The sequence below is a fragment of the Rhinopithecus bieti genome, unplaced genomic scaffold, assembly GCF_001698545.2.
Source record: "Rhinopithecus bieti isolate Rb0 unplaced genomic scaffold, ASM169854v2 scaffold_32081, whole genome shotgun sequence".
Taxonomy (NCBI): domain Eukaryota; kingdom Metazoa; phylum Chordata; class Mammalia; order Primates; family Cercopithecidae; genus Rhinopithecus; species Rhinopithecus bieti.
Genome location: NW_016814436.1, coordinates 2,735,923 through 2,749,413, shown reverse-complemented (window position 1 = coordinate 2,749,413; position 13,491 = coordinate 2,735,923). Strand labels below are relative to the sequence as shown.

The 13,491-nt window shown below is 44.9% G+C and overlaps 1 protein-coding gene across 1 annotated transcript in view; it reads left to right on the top strand.

Moving 5' to 3' along the window:
* Positions 1 to 13,491, top strand: part of TANGO6 (transport and golgi organization 6 homolog) — a 277,961-nt gene that overhangs the window by 230,502 nt on the left and 33,968 nt on the right. The window contains exon 16 of the mRNA XM_017850742.1: positions 4,619 to 4,732. Within this exon, the coding sequence (XP_017706231.1) occupies positions 4,619 to 4,732 (114 nt within the window). The remainder of the gene's footprint in view (positions 1 to 4,618; positions 4,733 to 13,491) is intronic.

The following is a 13,491-nucleotide window of genomic DNA, read 5'->3' as shown; positions in this document are numbered from 1 at the left end:
GATGCAATTTACTGATTTCGCCAGTGAAGAGAAAGCCTTCCATAGTATGCTTTACTCAGAGCAGGTGACAAAAGGATGAATTTCTGGCTGGGCACAGTGGCTGTAATCCCAGCACTTTGGGAAGCCAAGGTGGGCAGTCGTTTGAGGTCAGGAGTTTGAGAGCCTGGCCAACATGGCAAAACCCTATCTCTACTAAAAATACAAAAATTAGCCAGGTGTGGTGGCAGGCGCATGTAGCTACTCAGGAGACTGAGACAAAAATCGCTTGAACCCGGGAGGCAAAGGTTGCGGTAAGCTGCGAGCACGCCACTGCACTCCAGCCTGGGCAACAGAGCAAGACTCTGCCTCAAAAAAAAAAAAAGAAAAGAAAAAAGAATGGATTTCTGCCCTCTGAGAGAACTTAGAGAATAGAAATAATATACCAATTCATAAATTAGTAAAGACCTTACATCATCTATCTATCTCACCAAGGTTTTTAGAGGTAGAACTCAGTGTTTATGATGTCATTGGGGTTGAAGGTGAGAGACTAGCCTTGAAATGACTTTTCCAGCCTGGATATGTAGAAGAGAGTGGCCTACATCTTCCCCACTTCTGGTGTTGGACAAGGGGTCTGTCTCACTGGTCTGCTGGAGAGCAGCATTATAAGCTGGTTATGGGTGCCTGACCTGAACAGAAGGCTGTTCTTATCTTTAGATGATACCCGTAAGACCATATTGAAATTCTGATGCTCAAAAAACATTTTGTGTGACAGACCATTATACATTTCATATGATTTGGTCCTGGTGACAGAGGGGTTGAGGAAGTTTCCCAAATGCTCTTCAGTTCTCAGGCCTCTTCCTGATTGTCCTGGATGGCTGACTACAGATGGGTTTGGTGGAGTCTGGTGCATAAGTCACTAATAGCCCATAGCAAGCAGGAGGCTATTTCAGCCGATCTCAGCAAGGCTTGTCATAACCAGCTCCTCTCTCAGTCATACTTTCAAGGTGGCACAGGGATTCAAGAATTGGCCTTGACTGGGGTGCAGTGGTTGATGTCTGGAATCCCAGCACTTTGGGAAGCCGAGGCAGGCGGATCACTTGAGTTCGGAAGTTTGAGACCAGCCTGGGCAACATGGCAAAACTCCATCTCTACAGAATCTATACAAATTAGCCATGTGTAGTGGTGGGCGCCTGCAGTCCCAGCTACTCAGGAGGCTGAGGTGGGAGGAGTGCCAGAGCCTGGAAGGTGAAGGCTGCAGTGAGCTGAGATCATGCCACTGCATTCCAGCCTGGGTGACACAGTGAGACCTTGTCTCCAAAAAAAAAAATAAATAAATAAAGGAAGAAGAAGAAGGCTGGGCATGGTGGTGCATGCCTGTAGTCCCAGCTACTAGGGAGGCTGAGGTGGGAGGATTGCTTGAACCCTGGAAGCAGAGGTTGCTGTGAGCTGAGATCACTCTACTACACTCCAGCCTGGGCAACAGAGCGAGATTCCATCTCAACAAAAAAGAATTGCCCTTGAAGGAAAAGCCTTTTTCCAGGCAGGATGCTTCTGTCTGGACATCCTGACTGTGGGATTAATGCCCAAATGAACAAGTGTGAGAGCCGGCGTTACACTGAGAGCTGAGGTGGAAGCATGACCCGCTCAGCAGAGAGAGGCAGAACAGAGGTGACAAAGGCGGACACCAACATGGTTCTAGGCCAGGGAGCCTTGGTCTGCCAAACGTGGAAGCAGGGGCCCAAAGCTAAATGTAGAGGGGAGCAAGCAGAACGCCTAAGACCCTCTGCTCGGTCCATGGCCTTGGGCTGGCTTCCATAATTTAGCCATCAGACCAGATATCACTTCCCTGTGTCAAGAGGGACTCAGACCTAGCTCTAACTTGTTTCTCTGGTTTCAGCTCTTACCTTGTAAATACTAAGCCTGAAAGTGGAGGTAGCTATTACATTGTTGCCTGTTTGGAGGTTGCCCAAGGAATTCCTCTTAGGACTGAATTGCTTCTACTGTTAATGCCAGAGGCATGGAAGCCACTGCTGGCCTTAGGGTTGGGCATCCCAAGTCAAAGGCAGAACAGCTTGCTGGGTCTTACTGAAAACAGCCCCCAAAGGGTTGAACTACTCTGGGATTTTCCTTCACTTGCAAGCTGCATGTTTGTCTAATAGATGCACAACTTGATTAAATGCCAGGGCGTCACAGACGCAATTATACTTAAGAACGAGCTAGTTCTTCTAATCTCTCTGCCATCACTGATTAATTAGATACTTTGAACTATGCCCAACTGTTTGAAAGCTGTGAAAAATACAACCTGTATAGTTAAAATTTCTGCACAAGCCTGTTTCCTCACTTGTTCTCATATTCACCATTCTTTAAACATGATATGTATTTGTACATGTTTCTAAACACAGTCTGGCTATCTTCCTATCATAATTAGATATCCTTCTACTACTGGCCAAGAAATATACTCACATAGTAAGTCCAACAACAAAAGTATGTGAGAGGCCAGGCGCGGTGGCTCACATCTGTAATCCCAGCACTTTGGGAAGCTGAGGCAGGCAGATCACTTGAGGTCAGGAGTTCGAGACCAGCCTGGCCAACATGGTGAAACCGTGCCTCTACCAAAAAATACAAAAAATTAACCAGGCATGGTGGCATGTGCCTGTAGTCCTAGCCACTCAGGAGACTGAGGCACCAGAATCACTTGAGCCCAGGAGGTGGAGGTTGCAATGAGCCAAGATTGCACCACTGCACTGCAGCCTGGATGACAGAGCGAGATCCTGTCTCAAATAAATAAATAAATAAATAAATAAATAAAAGTATATGAGAGACCAGTTGAATAAGTTAGACATACCTTCAGATTGTTGCTGCCATTGGTCGCACTTTCAAAAATTTTTTTTTTTCTTTTTAAATCTTACATGAATGCCTCAGAAAGGTTTGTTGTCATTATTATTAATTGTATCGCTTCATTGAGATTTTAAAACATTTTTCTGCCTACCAGGAGCCAGGGAGGGGTACAGTGGCTATTACATTCAACTGTTTGATTTTATGACATAATTAACTATATATCAGTTTTGCAAGTAATTTCCAGTCTTTCTTTCCTGTGATAGTATGGTCTTTTAAAGTAATTGAGCACTGGCCGGGCACAGTAACTCATGCCTGTAATCCCAGCACTTTGGGAGGCCGAGGCGGGCAGATCACCTGAAGTCAGGAGTTCGAGACCATCCTGGCCAACATAGCGAAACTCCATCTCTACTAAAAATACAAAAATTTAGGTGGGCCGGGTGCAGTGGCTCACGCCTGTAAGCTAGCACTTTGGGAGGCCGAGGCAGGCAGATCACGAGTTCAGGAGATTGAGACCATCCTGGCTAACATGGTAAAACCCCATCTCTACCAAAAATACAAAAAATTAGCCAGGCATGGTGGTGGACGCCTGTAGTCCCAGCTACTCGGGAGGCTGAGGCAGGAGAATGGCATGAACCCAGGAGGCAGAGCTTGCAGTGAGCCAAGATTGTGCCACTGCACTCCAGCCTGGGTGACACAGTGAGACTCCGTCTCAAAAAAAAAAATAGTTAGGCATGGTTGTGTGCACCTGTAGTCCCAGCTACTCAGGAGAATCACCTGAACCTAGGAGGCAGAGGTTGCAGTGAGCTGAGATTGCACCACTGCACTCCAGCCTGGGCGACAGAGCGAGACTCCATCTCAAAAAATAAATAAATAAATAAATAACTGAGCACAGGCTTGACACGGTGGCTCACACCTGTAATCCTAGCACCTTGGGAGGCCAAGGCAGGAGGATTGCGTAAGCCCAGGAGTTCAAGACCAGCTGGGCAACATGGTAAAACCTCATCTCTACAAAAAATAATCAAATTAGCCAGGCATAATGGTGCACACCTGTAGTCTTAGCTACTTGGGAGGCTGAGATGGGAGGGTCACTTGCACCCCTGCACTCCAGCCTGGGTGACAGAGTGAAACCCTGTCTCAAAACAAAACAGAAAAAATACATAAAGTAATTGAGCACAGAAAGACCTATTCCATATTCAGGAAGTCTCTGAAAGTGACCCCTGCTGACTCACATCGGGTGTACACTACATTTGTAGGACTGGAATGTCTGGACATGCTGAAGAAGATCAGTTAGAATATATCTGTATTTCTGTATCCCTAGGCTGAAACTTTCATCAATGGTACATTCACATTCATGCCAGACTGTGAACTCTGAAGTCTCCTTAGCTAAATCCCCATGATCCTCAGTCTCTAGAAGCAGCTATGGTTTGGACCATCTTTTTTCCTTTGATTTGATGTTCTTAAAGGGGGCCAAGGAACAGTTCTTTCCACTTTTGTGGACATACTAGCATTTGACCTTACCTTTTAAAAAATACATATAATATACAGTACACATATTCCTTCCCACTCTCTAATCTCGTTCTTAAATTCCAAACCAGATTTTGTCCTCTACCAGAAAAGCCACACTGCATCAAGATGTCTCCCACTAGATCTCACCCTCCTTGTTGAGGATTAAGCAACTGTCCAGCCCTTTCTAAGCCAGATTGCTCTTGATGAATGTATAGTAAGTGGAACACAGTTGAAAGGTTATAGGTAATTGTGAAACTCTGATTCTTATCAACTTCATCTTCCTTCATCCTCCTAGGTAACAGCTTGCCTGATTGCTGTGGCCAAAACAGACGGTGAAGTTCAAGTACGCAGAGCTGCCATACATGTGGTTGTGCTGCTGCTTCGGGGACTCAGCCAGAAAGCTACTGAGGTCAGTCTTTCGCCCTTTGCAATTTCTCCTCTGCTTTTATTTGTCTATTTCTCTATTTTCCTTTTACCAGGGAAGGCCTCAAACCTCTTCCCTCGATGGATTCATCCAAATGAGTCCGTCAACAGGGATTTTGTAGCAGGAAAATGACCTTGTTTGTATCTTCAGTGTATGTCTCTATTACCTCAGTAACATTGACCAAACTATACATTAACTGCTGGAGAAAAACCAGAGCACAAGGTTATAGATTGAGGCCCTGAATCCTGGCATTGTCCTCATTGTTCCAAGGTGAGCTAGCTAGAACACATTCACCCTGCCTCTGCAGCCTGAACTTCAGTGACTTGCCTTCCTGACTCATTTAATTGTTCATTCTGAATTACTAAAGGGCCTCATTGAAGATGTTTCCTTTCTAGCTGAGTTCAATCCATGACATGTTAGTTGCTGCATAAATTAAATTTTCTTCCTCCTTCAAGAGGGTTTGGCTGGATTTCTCCCCAGTGTGTGGCCAATATAGGAAGAAAGTATATATTTACATATATACTTTTACATGTAAGTATAATATGGAAACACATTCCCAGTTGACTTCCTATGGAAAATTTGCATTAATAATTCACCACCCAGTATCCACAATGCTCATCTGTGGCTAACACATCGGTATTTAACCAAGTGTCAGTGAAGCCATTATAAAAGTGATTCTTTTAGGCTGGGCTTCGTGACTCATGCCTATAATCCCAGCACTTTGGGAGGCTGAGGCAGGCGGATCACCTGAAGTCAGGAGTTCGAGACCAGCCTGACCAACATGGAGAAACCCCGTCTCTACTAAAAATACAAAATTAGCCGGGTGTGGTGGCACATGCCTGTAATCCCAGCTACTCAGGAGGCTGAAACAGGAGAATTGCTTGAACCTGGGAGGCAGAGGTTGCAGTGAGCCGAGATTGCACCTTTGTACTCCAGCCTGGGCAACAAGAGTGAAACTCTGTCTCAAAAAAAAAAAAAGTGATTGTTTTGTCACACACATGGGCTTTATTCATCCTAGAATGTTACCGGAGTTTCTGATGCCATTTTTGTACAGGCATGGACTCGGTAAGTTATCCCCTTCCTTTCCTACACAGCCACCTTTTCTCTTTACATAGCGACTTGCTGTTGTTGCAGCCCACTAGCAAGGCCGTTGGATTTCCCAGTGCTTTGGGAATAGTGCTTTACCCTCAGCTGCATTTCTCCCCCTTTTCCTCCGCCTTGTGTAGGTTAAGGTTTGGATTGAATGAACTTATCTGCTATGAGCCTGTTCAACTACAAATTAGAAAAACTTCAACTATAATGTCCTAAACAAGTAAGGATTTTTCTCACATCACAAGAAATATGTAAGTAGGTGGTGTCTGTTTAGCAGCTCAGTATCAACAGGATCAACATTTCTATAATCCTTGTGGCCTTTGCCTCATGACTACAAGATAGCTGCTGCAGCTCTGGCCATTGTGAATGATTTAAATGAGTAAGAAAGAAGATAAGAGAAGGACAGCCGTAGGTGCTTTTGTTTCTTATTTTGGGGGACTAGGACAGTTTCTCAGAACCCCCCAGGAGAATTTCTATTTCGTTGGCCAAAACTGTGTCACACAATTATTTCTAGCTGCAGAGGAGCCTGACAATGTATTTAGTTGGCACATTGCTACTCTGAATGAAATTGAATTTTAGTCAGCAAGGAAGATGGCAGGAAATGGGTATGGGGTGGCAACTAATAGTGACACAAAGGAATATGGGGAAGATCTGGCTGACTCATAAAAACTTCTGTAGCTGGGCACAGTGGCTCACACCTGTAATCCTAGCACTTTGGGAGGCTGAGGCGGATGGATCACCTGAGGTCAGGAGTTCGAGATCAGCCTGGCCAACATGGTGAAACCCTGCCTCTACTCAAAATACAAAAATTAGCCAGGCGTGGTGGCAGGCGCCTGTAATCCCAGCTACTCAGGAGGCTGAAGCAGGAGAATCACTTGAACCTGGGAGGCAGAGGTTGCAGTGAGCCCAGATCGCACCACTGCACTCCATCCTGGGTGACAGAGTGAGTCTCCTTCTCAACAAACAAACAAAAACAAACAAAAAACTTCTGTAGGGAAAGACTTGCTCATTAACTTGGAGCACTCACCTGGAAGGATGGTGGATCCAGGGTTTTACCTAGGACCTCGATGGGGATGGGGGACATATAGATTATAGCTCAGTAATTCATAGAATTAAATAAATTGCTCTAGGGACAATAACACACACTGCTCTTATTGAGAATCCACTGTATGAGAGGGAGTTAAGAAGAATCAGTGTTTTTCATCCACTGTTAAGATCTGCAGAATTCTTGGTGAAGATGTTGTTAAGTAAGTTGTTAACAGTAGGGGAATGGATAAAGGGTATACAGGGACTTTGTACTATCTGCAACTTTTGTGTAAATCTAAAATTATTTCAAAGCAAAAATGTATTTGAAAATGCAAGTTGGTTGGGTGCAGTGGCTCACCGCCTGTAATCCCAGCACTTTGGGAGGCTGAGGTGGGTGGATCATTTGAGCCCAAGAGTTCAAGACAAGCCTGGCCTACCTGGCAAAACTCTGCCTCTACTGAAAATACAAAAAAGTAGCCAGGCATGGTGGCATGTGCCTGTAATCCCAGCTAGTCAGGAGGCTGAGGCAGGAGAATCACTTGAACCTGGGAGGTGGAGGTTGCAGTGAGCCAAGATCACGCCACTGCACTTCAGTCTGGGTGTCAGAGAGAGACTCTGTAAGTGCACACACCCTTACTGAGTGAGAGAGTAAAAGTGAGAGCAAGCGAGAGAGCAAGTGAGAGACAGAGCGAGTGTGTGTGTTTATGTGTGTGTAGCAGAGGAAAATGTCTGGTTAGCAAAGTCAGAGAAGAAATAGAAACTCTATCCAGATTTCTCACATCTGTGTGTAGCCAATGAAACCAACACCACTTGTCTCACCAGTACTAAAATAATTTGTGGCCATGGAAGATTTTTGTCACTTTCAAAACCCATGTGAATGAAAAACTTCCGCCTGTTCTCCAAACCGTCTCTAGTCTGCACTCACTGAAACGTGTAAGTTGTGCTTAGTGAATAAAGAAAAGGAAATGGGAAGGGATGAACAGATGATTCCTCTTCCTAGTACATCCTTGAGACCAGGTGTGTTAAATCTTGTAATCGTAGGTGTGATTATAATCAGGGGCGCTTTAATGAGAAGCAGAGATAACCACAAAGCTTTCAATCTGGAATTTGTCTTTATGGCTCTGTTTTGCCCCCAGGAACAGCTGAAGTGAAAATGCCACGCTGTTGATGAAGTTCTATGTTTTTCCCCCTTCTAATCACCATCTCTCAAGCTATAGAGTGCCAAGAGATAATACCAGGTTTCTGTGAATTCTCTGTTGCTTGTGGATGCGTCAGCCAAGGGCCTCTGTGGTTGTGGCAGCTGGAAAAGGAGGTAGGGGTTCAGGAGATAGAATGGGATCAGAGGGGGGAAACTACAATGCCCCTAACTCATGAGGCAGTTTTTACCTCTTTCCCATTTGAACGTAGCCAGAGTTTTGTGCAGTCAACACAATATCCACATTGAAGGGAAATACTGCATTCACTTTCTTTATTTGAGACAGAGTCTCACTCTGGTGCCCAGGCTGGAGTGCAGTGGTGTGATCTTGGCTCACTGCAACCTCCACCTCCTGGGTTCAAGCAATTCTCATGCTTCAGCCTCCTGAGTAGCTAGGATTACAGATTCACACCATCACGCTCTGCTAATTTTTGTATTTTTTGTAGGGACAGGGTTTCACAATGTTGGCCAAGTTGTTCTTGAACTCCTGCCCTCAACGGAGCCACTGTGCCTGGCCCTGCATTCACTTTGTTATTGAAAAACTTATTTTCACTGGGTGCAGTGACTCACGCCTGTAATCCCAGCACTTTGGTGGGCTACCTGAAATCCCTGGAAAGGGATTAGAAGCAGGCCAGTTCTGATGGGGAGTTCATGCTTAGAGGAGAGGTGATGCACACGATGAGTTCCATTTGCTTGTTTTAACCTAGGGACAAGTATACTTGGCAAGGCATGCGATATAGTAGGGGTACTGGCAGAGAGATCACAGCTTTTCTGGCCTGAGGAACCAGGAGACCAAGTCTGGGGGAACCACAGCTGCAGGAGGAAGAGAGGCAATTTGGAAGGGAAAGATCCAAAGAGAAGATTCCCCAATTCTCTTTGCCTGCTTTTCAGGCTAACCCCTGAACCAAGCAAGGTAGTTGCCTGCTTCAAAAACAAAAATAAAGCAGGGTGTGTTGGCACATGCCCATAGTCTCAGCTGCTTAAGAGGCTGAGGCACAAGATTGCTTGAGCTCAGGAGTTCAAGACCAGCCTGGCCAACATAGTGAAACCCCGTCTCTACTAAAAATACAAAAATTAGCCAGGCATGGTGGTGGGCGCCTGTAGTCCCAACTCCTGGGGAGGCTAAGGCTGGAGAATCGCTTGAACCTGGGAGGCGGAGGTTGCAGTAAGCCAAGATCACACCATTGCACTCCAGCCTGGGTGACAAGAGCAAGACTCCGTCTCAAAGAAAAAAAAAAAAAGATGAGTGATTGGGTGTGACCAAAGGCTCTCAGGACCCTAATCTTACGTTTCCCCTAGGAGCAATGGTTCAATATCTGCTAATGCAGCCCTCACAGCAACTTTATAAAACATAACTACCACAAATAATGAGAATTGAATATATATACAATTGGAAAAAAAAGTTGATCTTAAAAAAATGAGTGATTGGGGAGTTGATTTATCAACGTAACTACTGCTGCAGCCGTCTACATAGTTTATTGAAAGTTGACTTCTTAGAAGAACTATGAAATATTTGAGAACTTTGCACATGGATTTATAGTGGCTACGTATGCCAGCATTTTATGTTGAAACTCTTTCCCTTGCTTTTTAGTATTAAAAGAGAATTCCCAGAGCAGCTTTTCTTCCTTGTAATCCCTAATTTTAGATGACAAAAGAATAATCTATTCTCTGCTCTGTCTACTGGGAGATCAGTATTCAGCTTTAGAATTAATTACTTCAAGCCGGACGCGGTGGCTCAAGCCTGTAATCCCAGCACTTTGGGAGGCTGAGACGGGCGGATCACGAGGTTAGGAGATCGAGACCATCCTGGCTAACCTGGTGAAACTCCGTCTCTACTAAAAATACAAAAAAAACTAGCCGGGCGAGTGGGGGCGCCCTGCATCCCGCTACTCGGGAGGCTGAGGCTGGAGATGGCATAAACCCGGGAGGCGGAGTTTGCAGTGAGACTGAGATCGCGGCACTGCACTCCGCTGGGTGGCAGAGCAGCTCCGTCTCAAAAAAAAAAAAAAAAGAATTATTCTATCGAAAATGAATAAAAAGTCTTACTCACAGATTGTTTCTTCAAAGTAAGCAAGCCTGAACATCTTCAGGGAAAGAGTTTGGCGAAGTTTTTTTTTTTGAGACAGAGTCTTGGCTCTGTCACCCAGGCCTGGAGTACAGTGGCACATCTCAGCTCACTGACGGCCTCTGCTCTCCTGGGTTCAGCGATTTCTTGTGCTCGACTCTCAATAGCCCTGGGATTACAGGTCATTCCACCATGCTCAGCTAATTTTTTTGTATTTTTTTTTTGGAGAGATGGGTTTTTTTGCATATTGGCCAGGCTAGTCTCGAGCTCCTGACTCAAGCAATTTGCCCACCTCCTGCCTTTCAGTGCCAAGATTAAGGCGTGGCCCTGCGCCCTGCCCCAGGATATTTTTTTTTTTTTTTTTTTTTTTTTTTTTTTTTTTTTGAGGGGAGTCTCGCTTGATCGCCCGGACTGGGTGCCGTGGCCAGATCTCAGCTCCTGCAAGCTCCGCTCCCAGGTTTACGCCATTTGACTCCCTGCTCAGCTCCGAGTTAGCTGGGCTACAGGCACCCGCCACTCGCGGCTAGTTTTTGTATTTTAGTAGAGCGGGGTTTCACCGTGTTAGCCCAGGATGGTCTCGATCTCCTGACCTCGTGATCCGCCCGTCTCGGCCTCCCAAAGTGCTGGGATTACAGGCTTGAGCCACCGTGCCCGGCCTGGATTAATTTTTTTTAAAGAGATGGGTGTCTTGCTCTGTCACCCAGGCTAGAGTGCAGTGGCATGATCAGAGCTCACTGCAGCCTGAAACTCCTAGGCTCAAGCAATCCTCCTGCCTTAGCTTCCCGGGGATTAATTATTAATTGATGGCTGGTTTAAGTTCTGAGGCAAACTCAGGCCTCCACACAGGAATGATTTTTAATCACGTGGGCTCGGTATTAGACTCTGATGGCGGAAGCCTCTTCCTAATAAGGTTACTTATGAATGGTGGGTTCACCATTAATACTGGAGATTCCTACTTCTCTGTGAGAGAGAAGGCAAACCCTGGCTAAAGAAAATAAATAGTTTGTATATGATGCTCTGCCTTTTTAATTACAAGAGTTACTCCTAGAGATTTCAGGGGCTTATTTGTCCCAGGATTTGAGTCAGGGTCCTCAGAGAGCAGGGCCAAAAGGGTGTCAGAAAAGGAGCAGTAGTAGGCTGGGGACAGACCCAAGCTGAGGGAAGTTGATGAACAGCAGAAAGTCAAAGCCAGGCCCAGGCAGATGGGGCCGGCCTTCTGCAAGGCTGCTGCTCCTGACCCGAAGGAGGTAAAATGAGTGTGCTGTCTTCATCAATAGCACCAGAACCCCCTCTTCCCCTTACCTTGTATTTCTTGTCACAGTTTCTTAAATTGAGATATAATTTATATAGCATAAAATTCACCCTTTCAAAGTATATAATTCTGTATTTTTAGCATATTCATAAAGTTATGCAACTATCATCAATATCTAATTCCACAACATTTTCATTGCCCCCCAAAAGAAACTCCATACTCCACTCCCCCATTCTCCTCTCCCCATTCTCCTCTCCCCAAGCCCCAGCAATCACTAATCTACTTTCTCACTATGGATTTGCCTATTCTAGACATTTCATATAAATGAGTCATACAATGTAGCCTTCTGTGTCTGCCTCCTTCTACTCATTTAGTATCGTGGTTAAGGCTTATCCATGTTTTCTTTCTTTAAAAATTTTTTTTCTTTCTTTTTTTTTTGGAGACAAAGTTTCACTCTTGTCCCCCAAGCTGGAGTGCAATGGTGTGATCTCAGCTCACTGCAACCTCTGCCTCCCAGATTCAAGCAATTCTCCTGCCTCAGCCTCCCGAGCAGCTGGCACTATAGGCACGTGCCACCATGCCGAGACATTTTTGCGTTTTTAGTAGAGATGGGGTTTCACCATGTTGGCCAGCTTGGTCTTGAACTCCTGACTTCAAGTGATCGACCCCCCTCAGCCTCCCAAAGTGCTAGGATTACAGGCATGAGCCACCATGTCTGGCTTTTTTTTTTCTTTTTTATAAAGATGGTGTTTCACCATGTTGCCCAGGCTGGTCTTGAACTCCTGGGCTCAAGCGATCCTTGTGCCTCTGCCTCCCAAAGTGCTGAGATTGTAGGCGTGAGCCACCACACCCTGCCTGGCTCATCCATGGTGTAGCATATATCAGAGCTTAATGTTTGCAGCTGAATAAGGTTCCATTGTATAGGTATGCCACATTTGTTTATCTGTTTATCAGTTGATGGACATATAGGATGTTTCTACTCTTTGGCTATTTTAAATAATGCTGCTATGAACATTTGTGTAGAAGTTTTTGTGTAAATATATGTTTTCATTTCTCTTGGGTATATACCTAGGAGTGGAATTGTTGGGTCATATGGTAATTCTATGTTGAACTTTTGAGGAGCTGCCAGACTGTTTTCAAAGTGACTGCACCAGTGTACATTCCCACCAGCAATGCATGAGGTTTCCACATTCTCCACATCCTCACGAACGCTTGTTTTTGTCCATCATACATTCTGGCATGTATCAAGTATGAAGTGATAAGGTTTAGATTTTGCATCTCCCTCATGGCTAAGGATGTTGAACTTGTTAGGTTTTTGTTTTTGTTTTTTCTGAAATGGGGTCTCGTGGTCATCCTGGCTGGAGTGGTGTGGCATGATCATGGCTCACTGCAGCCTCAAACTCCTAGGCTCAAGCAATCCTTCCACCTCAGTGTCCTAAACTATGCCACCATGCCTGGCTAATTTTTTTTTTTTTTGGAGACAGAGTCTTGCTCTGTCACCCAGGCTGGAATACAGAGGTGCGATCTCGGCTCACTGCAACCTCCGCCTCCCAGGTTCAAGCAATTCTCCTGCCTCAGCCTCTTGAGTAGCTGGGATTTCAGGCATGCACCACCATGCCCGGCTAATTTTTGTATTTTTAGTAGAGACAGGGTTTCACCATGTTGGTCAGGCTGGTCTCGGACTCCTGACCTCGTGATCCACCCACCTCAGCCTCCCAAAGTGCTGGGATTACAGGCATGAGCCACTGCTCCTGGCACTAATTCTTTTATTTTTTGTAGAGATGGGGTCTCACTATGTTGCCCAGGCTGGTCTCAAACTCATGGGCTCAAGTAATCGTCCTGCCTCAGCCTCCCAAAGTGCTGGGATTACAGGCATGAGCCATTGCACTTAGCTCTTTGTATATCATCTTTGGAGAAATGTCTATTCAATTTCTTTGCCCATCTTTTAATTGGGTTGTCTTTATTGTTGATTTATTTTCTAATTTAATTTTTATTCCCCCAAATAAAAATATTATGTAATTAAATTACATATTAAATTGATGGCATAATTTAAAATATAATGTAATTAAATATTATGTAAAATAAAAATAAAATTGCATAAATATATATATTTT